At 38.2% G+C, this 22,501-nt stretch overlaps 1 protein-coding gene across 1 annotated transcript in view; it reads left to right on the forward strand.

Annotated features, from left to right (window-relative positions):
* Positions 1-7,671: 7,671 nt before the first annotated feature.
* Positions 7,672-22,501, forward strand: part of LOC144769015 (glycine N-acyltransferase-like) — a 379,686-nt gene continuing 364,856 nt past the window's right edge. The window contains exon 1 of the mRNA XM_078653014.1: positions 7,672-7,752. Coding sequence (XP_078509140.1) covers positions 7,672-7,752 — 81 coding nt within the window. The remainder of the gene's footprint in view (positions 7,753-22,501) is intronic.

Here is a 22,501-nt window from a genome sequence, read left to right on the forward strand (position 1 = left end):
AGGGACCGTCCGCAGGGGCTGCGACGTTCCCTCCCTCGGAATTAGGATGTGACCGCCACCCTGGCGGTCACATCCCATATATTTAACATTGCGGCAGATGCTGCTTCAAGCAGCACCCGCCGCAAGGTTAAATGTGCATGTTTTCATTTGCATGCACGAAGTGGCAGGCACCGCGTGGTGCCTGCCGCTTCGTGCATGCAAAGGCAGGGGGTACCATAGGTACCCCCCATGTGCACCCCCCACCCCTGGGGGCCCGCAATGGGCCCCAATACTCAAAACACCACATGATTTTTTACGGCGGAAAACCCGCCGTGAAAAAGCATGTCTCCGCCGGCATCCTAATATGGCTGGCGGTGTCTGATAGACACCGCCGCCATATTAGAGCTTTTCCGCCGCGGTCGGAAGGCGACCGCAGCGGAAAAGCGGCGGATGGAAACATGACCCCCCCCAGCCATCCTAATCTGGCGGGGGGTCTTTTCTGTGTCCGCAGCGGTGAATCCGCATCCTCCGGGCCGGCGGTGGCTTCCGCCGGCCCAGAGGATGCCGATTCACTGCGATCCTAATCGGGCCCTATGTTAGTGAATGATAAATTATATCATAGCTTTATAAAGAAAACCTGAGAGTGATACAAATAAAAAAAATGCAATAGTAACTTCTTCAGAGCAATCGGGAACCAGTATGTATTTAAAAATAAACTTCTGAAATCCTGAGTCATTAAAAGTGGACTCAAAGTCTTGAATGCACAAGGGCAAGCATGTAGGCAACACAAGCCCTGAATTATGATGCTGACTATAGATGTTTTTCTATATCTAAAATATGGATCACTTTTATATGTGGGTGGGTTATTGCTTAGGTAATAGAAGATCCTGCAGTAAGCTGGTGTCACTTTCACTACATCTGCACCACCAAGTGTGCAATCCTTTTATGCTGTAAGTGAAGTCACATGCCTCAAAAAATCACAAAGCCCAGGGGAAAAGGGTAGGGATTCAATGAATGGATGGCAAAGGGGATTTGGGAAAGGTGTTACAAAGATCAACACTACACAAAGACAAGGTAGTCATCAAACTGTTGTAGAAGGAGGCGAAGAAATGCGTATGACACAGAACAGTTAAATGCATTGTAAACAATCCTTCTGCTTGAGAGATCCAAATTATAAGATATTTACATTTTCTGTCATCTAGGTTTGAAAAAATGTAATTATTATGTAGTGAACCCAACTTGTTCTAAAAATATCAGTGTTAAAAGAAAATGATAGTGTATTTCCAAATTGGGTGGTGCATCTGCATTCTCCATGGCAATGTCCATCACTCTTGGGAGGCCTGCTTGAACTGGTCCGGTAGGTAGGCAGGAGTGTTAAGGTCAGCTTTCGCCTTTCGCTTATGCCGGATACGAGAAGGCCTGCAGACTGTAAAACAGAAAATGTATTGTAGATTCAAGGAGAAGGACTGAAGGAAGGTAACCTTTATGAGGAGTGTACCAAGAAGATGTAGAGACAGAGCAAAACGCAAGAGGATTCAGAGTTTTACTTTTGCCACCCGTCTAACACATACACACACAGCATTTCCCAAATCAAAGCACCTCTCTCCATTCCACATAGCTGAGTACTAGGCCTCAGTGTGATGGTTTCCCTTTGAAGTTGAAAACTTATTTTTTCTAGCTGTTGATGAGGTAATCCCACTCCGAGTTCTTCTATCCTCCTCCTGACTCTGAGTAACTCCATCTCAGTCTTGACCTGAGCAAGATCGACATGTATTGCACTGCTGTTGAAGCTCAAGTAGAGAAACAGAATTGTAGTATTTTATATAGGTTTTTGGTATTAAAAGTGACAGTTCTGGTCTCTGAGGAATTAGACAAAAGGAATGGACCCCGGATGTAAATATGGCCAAATGAGAAAGGACCAATCAACTTAAAGAAAAATGATCACCCATCATTATGCCCCAAACATTGTCAATCATCTCAATCAATTTTACACATTACAGTTGAACACCCCCTGTCACTGTTTGCTCCAACATTAATCAATCACCCTTCACAATCACTAAAAAACATATAACTCATTGGTGCAATAGTTACCTGTTCCAATCGAAGCATGGTAGTAGGTACACAATTGTATCTCCTCTTTGATGCAACTAACAGATTGGAATTTGGCAGTCTTGTTAATCAGATAATCTTCTGGGACAGCCATTCTAGGTGATGAAAAAGGAAGTGTTAAAAATGGGAGTCTCTAGTTGGCAGTGGTATGCACCCTGTCCAAGCAGGGACCCTTCATTCTAATGAGGGTGAGGGAGTTGTGCACCCAAGATAAACCCTGCTCACCCCCTTGTTGGCTTGGCACAAGCAGTCTGGTCTATCTCACAGGCAAAGTGTAAAGCATTTGTACATAAAGCACACAGGGATGCGGCAGTTAACATGCGCCACAGTGCGCCACTGCTCCGCCACCCATGGTGCGCCGCATTTATGATGCGGCGCACCATGGTGCAAGGCAGTGAGGATGCGTGACGCATCTCTCGGCGCACGGGCGGCGCATTGCAGGAGTCATGTCGCAAGTGCGACATGACTCCTGCAATGCACCGGGGCCACCTATTCAATGAATGGTGCGTCACCCTTACGCCTGCTTCAAGCAGGCGTAAGGAATTGACGTAGAAAGTGACTGAGTGAAATCTCATAGATTTCACTCAGCCACTTTTAGGAGGCGTTCCTGCGCAGGAACGCCCCCCTGCGCAGGTACGCCTCCTTATGGCGCAGGGGTTTCCAACGTGATGCATCTCCTAGATGCGTCACGTTGTAAATAGGGTGCATTGTTTGCGCCGCCGTTGTGTCACATGACGTGACGCAATTGCGGCGCAAGGAGGCGCAAGAGCCTCATAAATCTGCCCCCCCGGAGCACAGGCAGTGTGTGTGGAAAATCCAGGTGCCCTGGGGCAATGCAGCAGCATAAGAGGCACAATGTCGATTTCCTCAGCCCTCGACAGGTGATGCATCGATTCCTTCAGCCACATATCAGGACATGCGTCAAAATGGGGGCGGCTGCTCGAACTTCAGAGACATGGTGCTATGGTCTTGGTCTGGGGCGCGAACAGGTGCTGCATCAAATTTCTGGCCACAGAGTGGTGATGCATTCGTTTTTCAACCACACTGCATGCTTGTGGCTTTAAAAATTGCACTGAAGGGCAATGTGTAGATTTGTAGTTTTTGAAGCAGCAAAACCACCCCCAAGGAGCAAAAACTGGAATTGTCACAACTTGGCAGTTTAGAACTCCCAGGAGAGGAGTTCATGAGTGCACTTTACTACGGACTAACCAAATAATTGTTATTTTTTGTTCCATAGCGGCTTGTGTGGTTTATAGGGGTACAGGATGGGAAGTACTTTAATTATAATGAATTAGTATCTATGTTCAATTATATTAATTATGTAATTGATAATAAGTTATGCTAATTGTGTATTTTCTTTTAGTATGCTAAGTCTTAGGTGCATGTTGTCGGGTCTGTAGGGGTATAGGGTTGGAAGTATTTATTTTTTTAACATTTCCGTCTTTATTTATCCATATTTATGTTTTGGCCATCTTATTTACATTTATTCATATATATGTTGTGTTTTGAGACTAAATGGAGCTCTAAAATGTGATATTTCCACATCTATTTAACTCTTGGATGTGCACTCCTACATGGATTCCAGTCACGTTTTAGCAAATTAAGCAGCCACATATAACAAAACACTACAACCACAGGTATATAATAGTGTTATACTACAAATATGTGTTAACATATGCATTTATTTAAGGAAATCTCATGCTTCATTATGCTTTATTTCTAACTTTCCATGCTATCTATCTGATCAGCTGTTTCCTGGAACTCATGAACGACAGCATGGAGAGTCTCTACCAAGAAACCCCATTTTCAGTATTTTTCCGCTTATAAAAACAGAGACAGGAAACACATTGTTTTCTGTCTCTATTTATCTGTAAAAATCAGTAAAAATGGAAAACCAGAAGCCTCAAATAAAATGATTGAATAATCAATGTTTAATTATAATTAATAATTTATTTGATAATTAATTATGTAAATTATGTAATCCATGTTTTTATGTTTTTGGGGTGTGTTGTGTTTGTAGCGGTAAAGCTGTGAAGAAAAAAATGATTATTATTTTTAATTATTATTGTTGTTATTAGTATTAATGTTAATCATTAATATTTATGTACTTAATAATGATTGATGAAAATCATGTAATGATGATATTTTTTAAGTTAGATATTAGGAGCAAATTGTTGGGTTTGTAGAATTAAAGGGTGGGAAGTTAATTAAAAACAATGCATTATTAGTTAATTGTTATTAATTACTCAATTGATAGACAATTATGCAAATTATGTCAATAAGATGTTTTTTATTGACACATTAGGTGCATATTGTTGCTTGTGTAGGGATACATTGTGGCAAGTTAATTAAATCAAAATATATTATCAGTTAATTATTTGATGATTGAATATGTACTGTTTTTAATTATTCGAATTTTGTAGGTGAGTGATGTTTAGTTTGTAGAGGTATAGGGTAGGAAGTTATAATAAATGTAAAAATGTTTTTTTTTTTAAAGTGTGTTATTTATTATGGTATCTGACAGTATTTTACCCTCCCCAATTTACTTGCGAATAGCCTAGTCCTCAATTATACTATTAATGCAAGTTACTGAATTCCTCCAAATCACCAGTACTCTGGGGACAGCCCTGTGGAATATAGACATTCACAAGATCAATCACACCACCTTCTTGGCCCGTGAGCTACATGTTTGTATGTTGGACATTAGAGGACAGTTTAGCTGCCCCGAGTTGCTCTGGTCTACATTCCAGCTTGCACGACACCCAGGTAGTGAGCCCACCCGAAGGCTGACCCCTCCTAGAGAGGGTGACCTGATTGCTGCAATTAAAAAACGTTAACACTAATGCCCTACCATGCCTATATTTCCTGTAACAGAATATGTTGTATTGCGCAACAAACTTCATCCACTCTTCATCCCCTAGTTTGTTACCCAGTCCTGTTATATTCCATGATAATACATTCAAATAGTCTCTATTAAATTTGTTCATAAAGATGGCCCTGGGTTGCCCAGTGGGACGCACCGAGGCAGACTCAGGTGGCAGACTCTTCCATATTCAATCAGAGTTATTCTTATTTTGTTTCCAGACTTAGTTACCAGTGTCGCTGCTAACCATGTCCAGTCATTGTGGTCAGCCTAGGTTTCTTTGTTCCCCAAGTTCAAGAGTCTGATTGACCTTGTATTGTTACCAGCAGTGATACGCAAATTCTCAAAAGCCACATCATTTTTGTTCAATGGCTCACTCCACAGCGCCCTTGTAGATGATCTATGATTAGCAGGGCACTCTGCATGGAAGGGGGGAATTTGTAAGTGTAATCGCCCTATTGATGAAATAGGTTCCAGAAGTAAGCTGTTGGGCAGTGCAATACGTCCAACCCCATGTTGTGGAAAGCATCAATGTAGCTAAGAACCAATAGAGCAATACAGGGAAGTGCAAATGCGAACATAGAGGAGTAGGCACCATTCCTACTTATCCCAGGTGACAGATTAATCAACTTCACTGCTCTCTTATCGCTTGAAAGAACAACTCTTAATTCAGGGATGGCTCAAAAGAGGGGGAGTAACCTTGTTCTGTTTAGAAATATTGTTGAACTAATATCTGGAAAGAGGTCCATACATTCCAGGATGTATTCAATATTTCCTCTAAAGGCTTTAATGTCACTGGCTTCAAGGGATTTATTTTTCCCTTCAGCTAGACCTCCCTTATTTTCACCTGCCCTTCTGTAAGTGAGTTTCTAAGGGGTTGAGGCTGGACATTAGCCTTGCATCCCCAATATCTCGATTTCCAGCACTCCCCAATTGTACAGCATCCAGACTTTGTACTGGGAGGTGCAGGGGTTCCAGGGATAGATGTCCTACCCTGCTGGGACACCGCCACAGCTCATTTGGGGGGCCAACATTTTCGTTTGGATATCAGCTCTTTTTAGATTGGGTGGTGTCTTTTATGCTTGTGACATAATGGTTGAATCTTGATCATCGTCATTCTCTATGGGTTTAGCTACATCCCGGATGGCAATGTTATTTGCATTGTTTGGTTCTCTACGGAAAAAAGTTAACATTGGCTCTTGAAAAGTCTCATTATCTGTTATTTTTGTATAGAACAGGCTCTCGCTTGGGGCCTGGACTATTTTGCACCCTTTATGTTTGGGAAAAAGCCACTTCAACAAATAATGAAATGTAATGATACGTACTTGTAAAGCGCACTTATACGCATGAGTGTCTTGGCGCTATACGCATACCGCTGTGGAACCCTTCCTGGCTTTTCCCTGTGAAATGCCCACTCCTGGGCACCCCCAAGGTGAAGCCAGGCATCCCAGCGCTGTTGGGGCCGTTGTGGAGATTAAGCAAGCTATTGCCCAGAGTCGCAGCGTGGGACCCATGGTTAGAATAGGCACCAAGGCGAAAATTATCAGGTCTGAGGAAATTGAGCCCGGGACACGCCGAGGCAGGAATTGAACCCTGGTTTCGGGCCAAACCTCTGCATCAGGGTCTGCCGCTCTAACCATTGAGCCACACTTATCCACAAATAAGAAGGGAAAGCAGGATCAGTTCTTTTCTTACTTTTGATTTTACCTTTTTTATCCCCCCTCTTCGTTGGTTTCAAAGTGGGACTCAAATGTAAATGAAATAGGGCTCACTTATGATTCCTCTACTGATTTTAATATTAATATTAATATATTACTTGGTTATATCTTTGCACTGTGTGTTACTAATTATGCTATGTGATCATTGTGTTGTGTGTTATTTATTATGTTATGCACTAATTGTAAATCATCTTATTTGTGTGTTGTTGTGGTTGTTAGAATATAGTGTGGTATTTTAATTATATTACTAAAATATGCTTTAATTTAAAATACAACAAACGACTACCATCTAACAACGCATATTCTACCAGAAAATAGCAAGTGTATAATAATATATGGCTCATACCCTTAGATTTAGTCTTTAAATGAAATGTACAGCTGCAACTATGTAAAGCGTTGGATCAAATAATCTACACACCGCCATTAAAATATCTCTACTTACATTCACTTCTGCCACATGTGTTTGGTTTAGGAGGCTACAACATCATTATTTGATGATTGCATAGCTGGAAAGAAATGTATTAATTGTAGTTTTTCATGTTTAGTGCTCACACAGTGAATCTCGCACCAGATGATGAGTCAATACCAGAGTACTATCTACACTGTTTAAAGACGAAAAATATGGCTGAGGTGAAGCCTAGGCCATTCCAGGTTGTCACAAAGACACCAAATTAAAACCAAGGAGAAGCTGCTCTCCTCTATGTCCTGCCAAAATAGAGATCACTTAGCTGCAAAACTCATTTTCAAACTATATCGAGATCTACAAATATTCTCCTCTGTTTTAAGACAAAGAATGACCTTCATCATGTCATGATGGGTTTTTTAACAGTGATCTCCATAGGAGGAATCTAGTTACCGTTGGAAAAATTGTGATGGGAGTTCACATATTGTATTGAACTTAGAGCAAACATGGTCAGCATTTCACAGATTTACCTTGTTCTTTAGTGATCTCTCTAATTTGTTTTTCAGAAACCTTACTTCTGCTGCATTGGTTCCTGATTCATGATGCTGGTTTTAGAGAGCTCTGAGGATCGAAAGAAGCTAGAGGAACTTCTTGCACAGAGTGTACCCGAGTCTATGAAGGTAAGGCAAGAAAGGAGTTGTTCTTTTTTGTTTGCCTAACCATCAGTACTGAGCAGTCAAGTAAACCATTGGATAAGAGCTAGTAGAGTGCAAGAAGACCATGAGAAATATTGCTGAAAGAAGAAAAGAATCTGGGCTGGAGGGACGGAAGAGAAAAAGTATCAGTTGAAAGAAGATGCTGTGTCAAATAGAAATAGAGCAAGTTTAAAGCATGAAGAAACCACAGGAGAGCCAGAAGGATGAGATGGCAAAGCTGGAAGAACTTGCACAGGAAAGAGAGGTGGCACTGTTGTCAATACACTCTAATGCCATAGATTAGCGGGAGTGACTTCTTTGACATTTTGATGACATATGTAATGGTAAAGTTGCTAGCTTGCTCCAATCTTGGCCCCTAAAAGTGCCTTATTTTAGATGGTCATGGTCTAAGGAAAGAGCAAGAAGTGGAAACTAAAGAAACAAAATACACCACTATTTAGTCCTAGCCGCTCCCTTCGTAAACACTGAGATTAATTATATAAAGGGCAGTGACATGGGGGCTACATTGTATGCATATCCACTCCAATTTAGCATCTATGAGAGGAGGTTTGATGGATAGAAGACTAGAAATATACCAGACTATATTAGAATAGATACAATATGTACAGAGTTGAGAAAAATGTTATTTAGAGAAACGTACAGATACAAAGAGCAAATGAAATGAATTGAAATCTATCCAATTATCCCTTTGCATGTACGCTAACATTACAATAGGTTGGTAGTAAATCAGTCCATGATTTCTGTACCTCATAAAAGTTCCTATCCATGGAGCTATCATGTTTGTGAGACACTCAATCATTCTTTTTTTTGTATAGCAACACAGTGCTGATATTACATATATGCCATTTGCACATCCCAGTGAAGCACCATGGACCAGAGGGTGTGACATTGTGTCATATCAAAACTAATGCTGTATCCCAGTGCAGTATTATACAAAGACAAGATAACCCAGTTAAAGCATGTTGTAGGAACACCATTGCTTTATAACAAAAATAGTGTCACAAAAATATAAAGAGAGAGACAATGAGATCTATATAGGGTTGGCCAACTGGACAACATCTTTTAATATGACTTCATTAAAATAAAAAAATACAAGTGGGAACGCATAAACCATGAGAAATTAAACAGCCTAGGTATTCACAGTAGCTTGGTCAAATATACAATTCCTTAGTATAGCAAGCAGGAATTCCTTAGTACATTACAATAGAGAATTTAATGGTTGTGTCATGGTGTGAACAATGCCAGCACAGTGGCAAATCTGTGCTGCAATGGAGACATGAAGACTGACAAGCTTTTAGTCCAGGGGGCCAAGGTCTCCCTCTCCGGATGGGTGCAGTAAGTAGTTGCACTAGCATACAGGGAACTTTTTGTGGGGTGCATGGGACCGTCTTAATTTACTTAAAAAAGTTGCCTGGGGGAGATAGGGGGTGCACACACGGCCTGCCACCTCAATCTGACATGTAGTCAGTGCTTCTCCACATATAATACTTAAGTACAACAGGGGTATCGCAAATACCATCTGGAACCACAGGTTTATAGATATATAAATGTGCTGTAGGGGTTTCAAGTGGAACAACTGTGATTAGAATGAGATCAATCACATTTAAAATGAAGTATCATTCAGAAAATCAATGGATGAAAGTAGTCAGGAGAATGGAATGACATGCGAGTCTTTAAAAAAATATTGTACTTTACAGTTTGATGCAGTAGTTCTCATTGCTCAGGGGACGACACAGTGAGTGCATAATAAAACGTGCACTAGTATGTATGAAAGAATAATGGACTATGTCAATATTTTACATAGTAGGTAATATTATTTAGCTCCAAATTGTACATTCTCCCTAAGAATCACAAAGATGGCAAACATACTCCTGGGAGAAAAGTTGTATCTGGCTGTGGGTCAGTTCCTGAACTCTTGGGAAGGTATATTGATTGCTTTTTCAAAGAGTGTCTGTCATCCACTTGATGTTATGTACATGACAGTGAGGATATATACATATAAATATTACCTACTGGCGGTCGCCAGTAGGTAGTTATAGTTAGGACCTAGTTTCCATAGGAAATCCGCAACATTCTATTGGGAATAACTCTGGCGCCGGTGGACGAATTTGCGTTAAATTTTTCAGAATTTTGGCCAGCTTCGCTGTGCTTCTTCCCTGAAAGTTTCGGGGGGATTTGTGAAGCGGAGGCCGAGAAAAAAGGGGGGTCCCAAAACGTGTTTTCCCCATGTTATTTTCCATAGGACCTTTAGACACGGCTACAGCCCAAACGGTTGAACGGAATTACACCAAACTTGGCAAAATGGTAGAGTCTGGTACACAGATCACGCTTTTGGGTAAATATTGTAAATCCCTCCAGTAGTGCCTGAGAAAATTAAAGTTAAAATCAATTATATATCTATAAGCGCGCACCCGTGCGCGCACCTTCCCATGCGCGAGCGGAATTCTGATTTGTTGTTTGACGTCTGTCAACATTCGATTTGGAGGAAATCGGGAAGTGTTGACCGCCATTTTGTCAGTGCGAGTCCACATATTGTAGATAAGAAAGGGGCACAACATGAAAAGGGGGCAGGCTGGAGACTCCCTGACCCCCTAGGTATTTTCAGGGGGTCCATTAAGGACCCCCAAGGCCGAAAAAACCCTTTTTTTTTGGTAAAAAGTTGCAGGGTGCGCGCACCCGAACGCGCACCCCGTCTCAAAATAGTGTTTCACTCGATTTAAATAAAAGTTTCACAACGTGAGAAGGAGGCTTGGTAGACAGTCCCTGACCCCCTAGGTATTATCAGGGGGTCCATTAAGGACCCCCAAGGCCCAAAAAAAATCTTTTTTTATTTCTAAAAAGTTGCGGGGTGCGCGCACCCAGTCGCGCACCTCGATTTACAAGACTGTTAAAAATTATATTGGAGAACGTGGAAAGGGGGCAGGGTGGAGACTCCCTGACCCCATAGGTTTTCTCAGGGGGTCCATTAAGGACCCCCAAAGCCCCAAAAAACTATTTTTTTTGTTTTCTTGTCGCCAAAAAGTTACGGGTGCGCGCACGATGCTTGCACGGCAACAGAAAAAAGATTAAAAAGTTAAATTACAAGTTTGAGTGTTTAGATGTTAGATGGCTCTAAAAAGAGCCGTTGTGTTTATTGGGTGTTTTTGGTACTTACAAGTAAGTACCGATGCAGAGTCTTATGTTACAGAAGAAGACTCTATTCCCCTCATCGGTGAAATGTACACCATCTCTCCTATAGATGCCTTGCATGTTGTAACGCAAGTTGTTGTGGTATATACTATCCATTCCATAGTCTCTCATGTATGCAGAAACAGATTTATTTACATGTTTCCTTGCTTTCTCAATCTGTGGACAAAATTGGTTGGACCAGTTCAATTTTTGCCTTTGGCATATATTAGAATATACCAAGGCAGTTTTTGAAAAAAGTGTCATCAATTGCCCAAAGATGTCCTTTAAAAGCATTTCCAGACCTACCACAGTCAAAGTGCCCAAGTCATTGCCACCACAGTGCACAATTATAAGGTCAGTGTGTGGAAGATGCATGAAGGATTTTACCAATGGTATCAGTTGGTGACATCTCAATCCTCTCTGTCCAATCCATACAATGTTCACATTTGGTAAATGACATTTGGTTGTAATTACCTCTGTTAGCTGTGTATTTTTCAGCCCAGTGGACATAGCTATGACCCACAAACCGGACTTTTTGCATCTTCAAGGTATATGTGCTTGTATTCAGATGAGTTGTGGAAATGAAATGCCAGTTTGAAAGTGGGAGTTATGAAAAAAACAGGTTAACATTCAGTGCACTTGAAAAACAAGAAATGATTGGTGCTTCCTTAAAATTCAGCACTGAAAATTAGGGTGCATGCTTTTTTTTGTTGTTGAAAGAAGTCATTTCAATGGTTGAGAAAAAGTCATTTAAAGAAACATGGCACATGATTAGGTAGTACAGTAAGAGGTCAAACACCCTTGATGGAATATTTTGCAACATTGTATGATGAACTTCTGCACTGTGAGCTGGGTTAGGAGGGAGTTACCATGGTTACAGGGGAATGAGCACTGGGGGGATGGGTGAATGTTATGTGACTTTTAAAGTGTTCTAATGTACAACCAATTAAAATGTGCAGTTTGAATTTGTGTGGGAAGAATTTTTATTGGCTATGTACACAAATATGGGTCTGAAATGAAAAAGAATCTGTGCCATTATTATCAGGCTCTAGTGTCAGAAGCATTATTCAGAGATTCTGCTGCAGAAAATCTGTTGACTGTGATTGGCACTGTCTAGATCTTCCAAAGCATTTTTAAAGGTGAGTAATTATTATTTTAATAAAGATAGAGTGCTGTATGCACTATGTGGAAGATTAGAAGCTTATTGTGCTTCTTTATTCTTGTATTTTGTGTCATGTTATTTTGTAATGCTGTTAGAATGGTGCATATTGGAAATGTATTTTCACAATGAGTTAGGTTTCTGCTTTGTTTCTGTAGTGGTAATTTAAATGAGCTGTGCTCTGTGTCAAACACGATTTACTGTGGAAAATGTTTTCTGGTAAAAAGTGTGGTGTTTAAATTTTGGTCAAGGATTACTCTGAGTGTCTGTTTAAAGTCAGAAATTATATTTATATAATTTTCAATAATGTCACATGTGTTTGTAACAGTTTGCCTCTTTTAGCTTAAAGGGTTTTCTGTGCCTGTGTCTCATCTTACTCTGTGCCTGTGTGGTATCTGAAATATGATTTATTTAATGAAGATACACTGCTGTATGCAGTATGGGGAAGATTAAGAAGCATATTGTGTTTTTGTATGGTGTATATTGGAAAAGAATTTTTGAAATGAGTTAGGTTTCTGCTTTGGTTTGTAGTGGTCATTTAAATGGGTTGTGCTCTGTGTTTTCTGATAAAAAGTCTGTTATATATATATATGCGTATATATAGGTGGCCATGTTTTTGGCCAGTAGAGACAGTGAAATATTATGAGCAGAGACACACATACTGCTTGCAGAGACAGAGATGGTAAATTACACATACTGCTTGCAGAGACAGAGATGGTAAATTACACTCAGTGCTTGCAGAGACAGAGATGGTAAATTACATGCAACATGCTGCTCATGTGTTTAGATGACTTAAAAAGGATTTATAAGCAGAGACACACATACTGCTTGCAGAGACAGAGATGGTAAATTACACACACTGCTTGCAGAGACAGAGATGGTAAATTACATGCAACATGCTGCTCATGTGTTTAGATGACTTAAAAGGATTTATGAGCAGAGACACACATACTGCTTGGAGAGACAGAAATGGTAAATTACACACACTGCTTGCAGAGACATATATGGTAAATTACATGCAACATGCTGCTCATGTGTTTAGATGACTTAAAAAGGATTTATGAGCAGAGGCACACATATTGCTTGGAGAGACAGAGATGGTAAATTACACACACTGCTTGCAGAGACAGAGATGGTAAATTACATGCAACATGCTGCTCATGTGTTTAGATGACTTAAAAAAGATTTATGAGCAGAAACACACATACTGCTTGCAGAGACAGAGATGGTAAATTACACATACTGCTTGCAGATACAGAGATAGTAAATTACATGCAACATGGTGTGTATGTGTTTAAGATGACTTAAAAACGATTTAGTATAGAAAATGTTTTCTGCTAAAAAGTCTGGTATATATATATATATGCTTATATATAGGTGGCCTGTTTTTGGCCAGTGCAGACGGTTAAATATTAGGAGCAGACACACATACTGCTTTCAGATACAGAGATGGTAAATTACACACACTGCTTGCAGAGACAGAGATGGTAAATTACATGCAACATGCTGCTCATATGTTTAGATGACTTAAAAAGGATTTATGAGCAGAGACACACATACTGCTTGCAGAGACAGAAATTGTAAATTACACACACTGCTTGCAGAGACATATATGGTAAATTACATGCAACATGCTGCTCATGTTTTTAGATGACTTAAAAAGGATTTATGAGCAGAGGCACACATATTGCTTGGAGAGACAGAGATGGTAAATTACACATACTGCTTGCAGAGACAGAGATAGTAAATTACATGTAACATGGTGCTTATGTGTTTAAGATGACTTAAAAACGATTTTGTATAGAAAATGTTTTCTGCTAAAAAGTCTGGTATATATATATATGCTTATATATAAAGGTGGCTTGTTTTTGGCCAGTACAGATGGATAAATATTAGGAGCAGACACACATACTGCTTGCAGAAACAGAGATGGTAAATTACACACACTGCTTGCAGAGACAGAGATGGTAAATTACATGCAACATGCTGCTCATGTGTTTAGATGACTTTAAAAGGATTTATCAGCAGAGACACACATACTGCTTGCAGAGACAGAGATGGTAAATTACACATACTGCTTGCAGAGACAGAGATAGTAAAAACATGCAACATGGTGCTTATGTGTTTAAGATGACTTAAAAACGATTTAGTATAGAAAATGTTTTCTGCTAAAAAGTCTGGTATATATATATATATGCTTATATATAGGTAGCCCGGTTTTGGCCAGTACAGATGGTTAAATGTTAGGAGCAGACACACATACTGCTTGCAAATACAGAGATTGTAAATTACACACATTGCTTGCAGAGACAGAGATGGTAAATTACATGCAACATGCTGCTTATTGTGTTTAGATGACTTAAAAAGGATTTATGAGCAGAGACACATACTGCTTGCAGAGACAGAGATGGTAAATTACACATACTGCTTGCAGAGACAGAGATGGTAAATTACATGCAACAAGGTGTTCATGTGTTTAAGATGACTTAAAAACGATTTAGTATAGAAAATGTTGTCTGCTAAAATGTCTGGTATATATATATATGCTTATATATAGGTAGCCTGGTTTTGGCCAGTACAGACGGTTAAATGTTAGGAGCAGACACACATACTGCTTGCAGATACAGAGATGGTAAATTACACACACTGTTTGCGGAGACAGAGATGGTAAATTACATGCAACATGCTGCTTATGTGTTTAGATGACTTAAAACGTATTTATGAGCAGAGACACACATACTGCTTGCAGAGACAGAGATGGTAAATTACACATACTGCTTGCAGAGACAGAGATGGTAAATTACACTCAGTGCTTGCAGAGACAGAGATGGTAAATTACATGCAACATGCTGCTCATGTGTTTAGATGACTTAAAAAGGATTTATGAGCAGAGACATACATACTGCTTGCAGAGATGGTAAATTACACACACTGCTTGCAGAGACAGAGATGGTAAATTACATGCAACATGCTGCTCATGTGTTTAGATGACTTAAAAAGGATTTATGAGCAGAGACACACATACTGCTTGCAGAGACAGAAATGGTAAATTACACACACTGCTTGCAGAGACAGAGATGATAAATTACATGCAGCATGGTGTTCATGTGTTTAAGATGACTTAAAAACGATTTAGTTCAGAAAATGTTTTCTGCTAAAAAGTCTGATATATATATGCTTATATATAGGTAGCCTGATTTTGGCCAGTACAGACGGTTAAATGTTAGGAGCAGACACACATACTGCTTGCAGATACAGAGATGGTAAATTACACACACTGTTTGCAGAGACAGAGATGGTAAATTACATGCAACATGCTGCTCATGTTTTGAGATGACTTAAAAAGGATTTATGAGCAGAGATACACATACTGCTTGCAGAGACAGAGACGGTAAATTACACATACTGCTTGCAGAGACAGAGATGGTAAATTACACCCAGTGCTTGCAGAGACAGAGATGGTAAATTACATGCAACATGCTGCTCATGTGTTAAGATGACTTAAAAAGGATTTATGAGCAGAGATACACATAGTGCTTGCAGAGACAGAGATGGTAAATTACACATACTGCTTGCAGAGACAGAGATGGTAAATTACACTCAGTGCTTGCAGAGACAGAGATGGTAAATTATATGCAACATGCTGCTCATGTGTTTAGATGACTTAAAAAGGATTTATGAGCAGAGACACACATATTGCTTACAGAGACAGAGATGGTAAAATACACACACTGCTTGAGAGACAGATATGGTAAATTACATGCAACATGCTGCTCATGTGTTTAGATGACTTAAAAAGGATTTATGAGCAGAGACACACATACTGCTTGCAGAGACAGAGATGGTAAATTACACATACTACTTGCAGAGACAGAGATAGTAAATTACATGCAACATGGTGCTTATGTGTTTAAGATGACTTAAAAACGATTTAGTATAGAAAATGTTTTCTGCTAAAAAGTCTGGTATATATATATGCTTATATATAGGTGGCCTGTTTTTGGCCAGTACAGACAGTTAAATATTAGGAGGAGACACACATACTGCTTGCAGAGACAGAGATGGTAAATAACACGCAACATGCTGCTCATGTGTTTAGATGACTTAAAAAGGATTTATGAGCAGAGACACACATACTGCTTGCAGAGACAGAGATGGTAAATTACATGCAACATGCTGCTCATGTGTTTAAGATGAATAAAAACGATTTAGTATGGAAAATGCATGTCTGTTAGGTCTCTTACTTGCCAAAAAGGCACTATGCTGTGTAATAAAGATGTGTGTAACATGGTAATACAATTTCTGTTTTTTTTTTTAGTGTTTGGTGCTCAAATCCAAGAACCTAGGGTGTAATTGAGAGTGTTCTGAATCTTCAAAACCATTTTTAAAGGTGAGTTCCTAATTTGTAAAGGGGATCTATTTTTCTGTAGTTTAAAATAATAAGAAAAAATTCTCTCAATGTTTCCACCATTTGATTTGTGTTGTATCATTTTATCTTTTATGTGTACCTTGTCTGTATCTGTTTGCATTATTTATGTATGTTCTCATACTATTTTACTGTCTTTCGGCACTATCTTTTTATGGTACTGCTCCATGTGTTGTATTCTTTGCAGTACTACTTTATCTATCCTCTGCTTGTAACAGTTTACTATCTGCATGCATTATTTCTTCTAAATCTGCATTATCTCTCTAACTCCGGCTGTACTATCTCTCTGCATCCGTTCTTGTGTAATTGCAGAGGCCTATTATGATTTGGCTGTTTGTGTGTGTTATGCAGTCCTACCATGATAAATATTTTCCCTCTCTGTCTGTAGTTTTGCACTCTCTGATTGTACTGTTTTCTGTCTGTGTTCTCTATCTGCGCCTCTGTGTGCTTCTTGTAGCCTCTGGATGTAACATTTCAGTGTCTGTTTCGAGTAATTTTTCTGTATTATACTATTTTATTATCTGTATCTGTTTTCATACCATTTTACCGTCTCTACTGGCAAAAAACAGACCATATACATGCATAACATCGAGCCTTTTTAACAAATAAGAGGCCTAACAGATGTGTTGCTTAAGATTCTCTAATAGTACATATCCTAAAGCATAATTGTCAAATAAACATGATTTTAAAACACATCAACTAAGCAAATTATTCACCCAGATTAATTTAAAATCAAATTTGACTCACAGTGTGATTTTACACACATGACCAGCATGTTAAATGCAATCTACTATGTCTGTCTCTGCCTGTACTATGTATCTCTCTGCTCATACCATCTCACTGTGTCTCTACACCTTCTTTTTTTGTACTGCTGCATCTGTTCTTTTACTTAGAGCACTGTACCATCTATTCTCTGACTGTAACAGTTTACTGTCTGCCTGCGTTATTTTATTTTTTGTCAGCACCATCTCTCTATATGTGTGCCTATACCATCTCTCTTGACCCTTTTATATGCATTTGCAGATGTCTATTATGATATGATTGCTCATGTTTAGCATGAAATATTGTACATGCTGTGCAATTTAGATTCTGAGTGTGCTGTTCAAAGGCAAAAGCAACTGTCTCTGTGGCAAATAGTAATCTTTTTAGTGAATTTACATTTCTGCTCTGTGAGTTCCACCTTCAGCCTGTACACAGTTTAAACACCAGTTTATTGTGCTAAACTTAGAAAATCCATTCCTAGAAATAAATTATAAAGTCTTTCATCAGTTCTATAGTGCAGAAAACCCTTAAACAAAACTCACAGTAAGACCTCCTTTGACTGCAGTAATTGCAAAGGATAGTGGGCCAGATGTAGGTAATTCCTATTTACCGATTCATAAATATTGAAGTTTACCGAATCGGTATTTATGAATCGGTAAATCGGAAGGTGGGAGATGTAGGTAATTCTTAAATTTGAATTACCGAATCAGTAATATTCGGTATTTACTGATTCGGTAAATACCAAATCGGTATTGCCCATTGATTTCTATAGGACTTGAAGCCCAAAGTAATCAATGGGCAATACCGATTTGGTATTTACTGAATCGGTAAATACCGAATCCTGCAAGGGTGCAGGGTGTGTCACTTTGACATCTTCTAGCACCCCAAATACAGGCATGTGTGCCATGTGGCACACATACATGCCCTTAGAGCATGTATGTGTGTGCATGCACAGGTGTGCATGCACAGATATGCATGCACAGTTGAATTCGGTATTTTACCACCCAATAGGATTGGGTGGTAAAATACCGACTTTTAAGGGCCTCTGGCACTCTCAGGAGTGTCACCTATATGTGGAATTACTGAATCAGTAAAATTATTAATTCAGTATTTTACAGAATCAGAAAACTTACCGAATCAGTAAATGTACCGATTCTGTAAAATGCTGGCCCCTACATGCCGAAGCCTAAATACCGGTCGGTAACGGTTGAAAACGGCCGTTACAGACTGGTATTTCCTTTCCTACACCTGGTCCAGTGTTATGTGACTAGGATCACAGTGTGAGTCTGTTTTCAAAAAAGAGAAAGGTGGGAGATTAATTTGTGTAGTTAATGTATTTAAAAGTATGGTCATATATGTACTTATAAAATTGGTTAAGGTAGTTTTTAATTATTTATTTGTGAAAAAGATATAATTAAGTATTTATATTTTTTTGGAAGGACCAGCAACATAATATTGCAATATACAATGGAAGAGAATCAAGAAAATGTTGCTTTGAATTTTGAAATCTCAACTGATGTATTAGAGGAACTGAAGGATGACATTTTTCCGGAGGAAAATGAGAATGTAAATGAAGATTTTATGGATGAGAGCTTGGACAGTTCTTTTGTTGAAGTGCTAGAAGCATTTGAATTGGAAAATCAAAAAAATTTTTATGATCAAAATGAAATTCCAGATGATGTCATTTTGCAAGTTTTTTTGGACTATGAAATGTTTGACGAATACATTTTTAATTTATAATAAAACATTTTTTGAGTCAGTCTTCTTGTAGTATTGATCATTCATGTTTTTAATTAATATGAAAATAAATGTTTTAATGAAGTGTGTAAGCGATTAGGATCACAAACATTAATTCCACTATGACCCCCTACACCGCCTGAAAACTACTGTACTATATTTAACCCTGAAATATTATTCTCAGCAAATACGTCTATAATTTTGACATATGAATGCTCTGCTATCAAGTCAGAAACAGCACTCACTACATGATTTCCTACTTTGTTCAGAGACTGTTGCTATGCCTTATTTTTACTTATAAACTGAACCAATGTTTACAATATTTAGTGGTTATAATTTCTATGTTATATGTTAGTAGAGGTCTATATTTTTTTTTTCTTTATTCACAACAGATTATAATTTTGAACAGAAAGAGAAATCAACATGCCGAACAAAAATGAAAAAAGGAAAAAACAAAAACAAACATACTATTCTAAGAGAAAACAATTAGAAGAATTACGTAATCAACAAAAGACGGACAAAAAATAGAATGCTCCTGGTAAGACAACCAAGGATTTTCTAAAAAAAATATGTCAAAGTAGAAAAAAAAAAGATAATGTGGGAAAGGAAAAACATTTAGCAGTATCTACAAGGACAAATCAGAGGAAAAAGAAAAATGTTTCCCAACTCTGCAGTGAACAAATTAATAGACATACTAATCAGTTTGCAGAAATCAGGAAACATATGTTTTATAATAGAGTAGTTTCGAATTTGTTAAAAAATGAAAAAAATCCTAAAAGGAAATCTGCTTTTTATAAGAAAAAATTGTATATGGAGAATGTTGTTGAATGTACATTTCAGACAAAAAAAATGTATTTGTTTTTAGTAATTAATAGAATAAATACACTGAATAAGGGAATCAAAGTTTTAAAAGCTAAGTGTAAATGGAAAAGAGTGATTAATCGGACTAATTTCTGTGATGTTTTTTCTGGAAAATGGATGCACAGTTCAAGTTGTGAGCCATTTTTTAATGAAGAGAGTTATTTTCAAACTAATGATTTGTTGCATGCAGTTGACACCAGTGGTAGAGCATATGAGGTAAAGGACGGTTGTCCTATTGAAAAAGAGAAAATTGTGCCTAGAAATACAGAAGAGGTGATAGCTGATGAAGTTTTAGGAAGACGTCCGAAGGCTCCTGTGTACAGTTGGAATTGTAGTAGTATTTGCAGTGTACGGCAGGATTCAATTGATTTCTTTCACAATTTCTTATGTAAGTATGCTAAGAAAAGTCTTAAACAAAAAGTTAAAATGTTGCAAGACTTAGACCCTTGCAGAGTGGGAGAAAAAACAGGTCTGCAAGAACAGTGCAGAAACTGATACAGTAATAGATAGAAATGTGGTAGAAAATGTCCGGAATTTTAATACTGAAAATTTTGAACAGGAAGTAACAAAATTTAAGGTTATTGCAGGTGAGAAACCAAATTTTCCTTGTGTGTGTTGTCGATGCACTCATTACAAAATTCAAACCAGGTTAGTTGATTTATATTTAAAAAGTAAAGAGGAAAATAATAGTGAGTGGAAAAATTTTGCAACCTATTTGTTGGTAGAAAATTGTTTTGATTTGGGTTCTGATCAACGTATTTGTAAATATAGTTATAATAAATTAAGTGATAATAGAATGCCGGCTAGAGCTGTACATAATAATCTTGAGTTGGTAAGTATTCCATCTGAACTGAAGGATTTAAATACCTATGAGACTATTCTGATTCAGTGTGTGCATCCATTTCAGGCTATTGTTCGTATGGAGCCTAAGACAGGGAAATTAAATCCTTCAGATTTACAAAGAGGATTAAAGGGAAGAGTTGTATATTTGCCTCTTGATTTAAAGAAAAACATTGAGACAATTGGTGTTGAAAATGTTCAAGAGGAACCTTTAGTTATTCTAGTTAATGGTGTGCCTACAAAGAGTAAGAAAATCTGGCAAGATTTAGTGGATGTTAGAAAAGTCAAAAAGGCAACGTTGTATTTGGCCAAAAACAATAAATACTATACAAATGTATACGTAGGAGAAGAAGAAATAAATGAAGAAGAGGAAAATGATTTGCCTGCTGGACAAATTGAAAAAGTAGATGTGTCCAGAAGTGAAGAAATTTATGAACATTACAGTGTTCATCCACTGCATTCCAAAAAAGCAATGGGGAATGCTATTGAATTATTTCAGATGAAAAAAGCAGAAGGAACTCCCATTAGTGTATGGTAAGAGAGCTTGGAAGCTCGTTGTTTTCCTCAGTTATTTCCAACAGGTCAAGGTACACGATACGATGACCGACCTATGCAAATTCCTGCATCTGAATACCGGACAACACGATTATATGCAGAAGATGCGAGATTTCGTCAATGTATTCCATATTTGTTTCATCTTCTGCTTGAAAGTGACTTATCTGGACTTTCTTATGCAGTAAACCATATACTAAAAAGTGGAGTACATCTGCAACATATTTCAGCAAGGGAGTTCATGGATAAAGTTTAACAGAAAGACACTGTTTTGGATTCTCACCTAATTAATCTAATGGCATGTCAACAGGGTACTAATGAGTATTGGTACCGTCGTCATGGAGATTTTAAATGTATGCTAAGAAACTTAGGAGCACCTACATGGTTTCTAACTCTAAGCTGAGCTGAGTATGCTTGGGAAGATTTACTTGAATTTCTTCGAGAGGCAAATGGAAACATCGAAAATATAGAGTACAAGACACCTGGAGAAATGTGCCCTTTGGATCCAGTTAATGTTTGCAGATATTTTAATCATAGATTTGAAGCTATGATGTCTTTTATTACAAATACAAAAAATCCTCCTCTTGGCGAAGTTCTGGATTTCTTTTGGAGAAAAGAGTATCAAGCGAGAGGTGCTCCTCATATTCATATGCTATTGTGGATCAAAGATGCTCTCAAATTTGGAAAAGACTCAGATGACACTGTACTGTCTTTCATTGAACAATATGCAACATGTGATATACCCAAAGGTACAATTGATAAGGACTTAAGAGGGAAAGTGTTACGATTTCAAAGCCATCATTGTGGCAAATAATGTCGACGAAAATTCAAATCAAAGGATAAATTCTATACCAAATGTCGTTTTGGATTTCCACGACCAGTAATTCCAAAAGGAAGAGTGAACAATTTTATGTCGTCTTTGCGACATACTGTTACAAGAAAATCACCCAAAAATACGTACAATTTAAGAAGAAACGAAGAGTCAAAATATATAAATGACTATAACCCAGTCATTTTGTCCATGTGGAATGCTAACATGGATATTCAATATGTTTCAGACAACTCTATTGCTGTGGCTCGATATGTAACGCCTTACATCACCAAATCTGAAACGACGGAACTAAAGGATATGTGGGAAGACATTTCTCATGAAAAGAGCCTAAGTAAGAAATTGTATACCTACAGTTTGAAGATGTTATCTCATCGAG

This window comes from Lissotriton helveticus, chromosome 1_1 (genome assembly GCF_964261635.1).
Source record: "Lissotriton helveticus chromosome 1_1, aLisHel1.1, whole genome shotgun sequence".
Classification (NCBI taxonomy): Eukaryota; Metazoa; Chordata; class Amphibia; order Caudata; family Salamandridae; genus Lissotriton; species Lissotriton helveticus.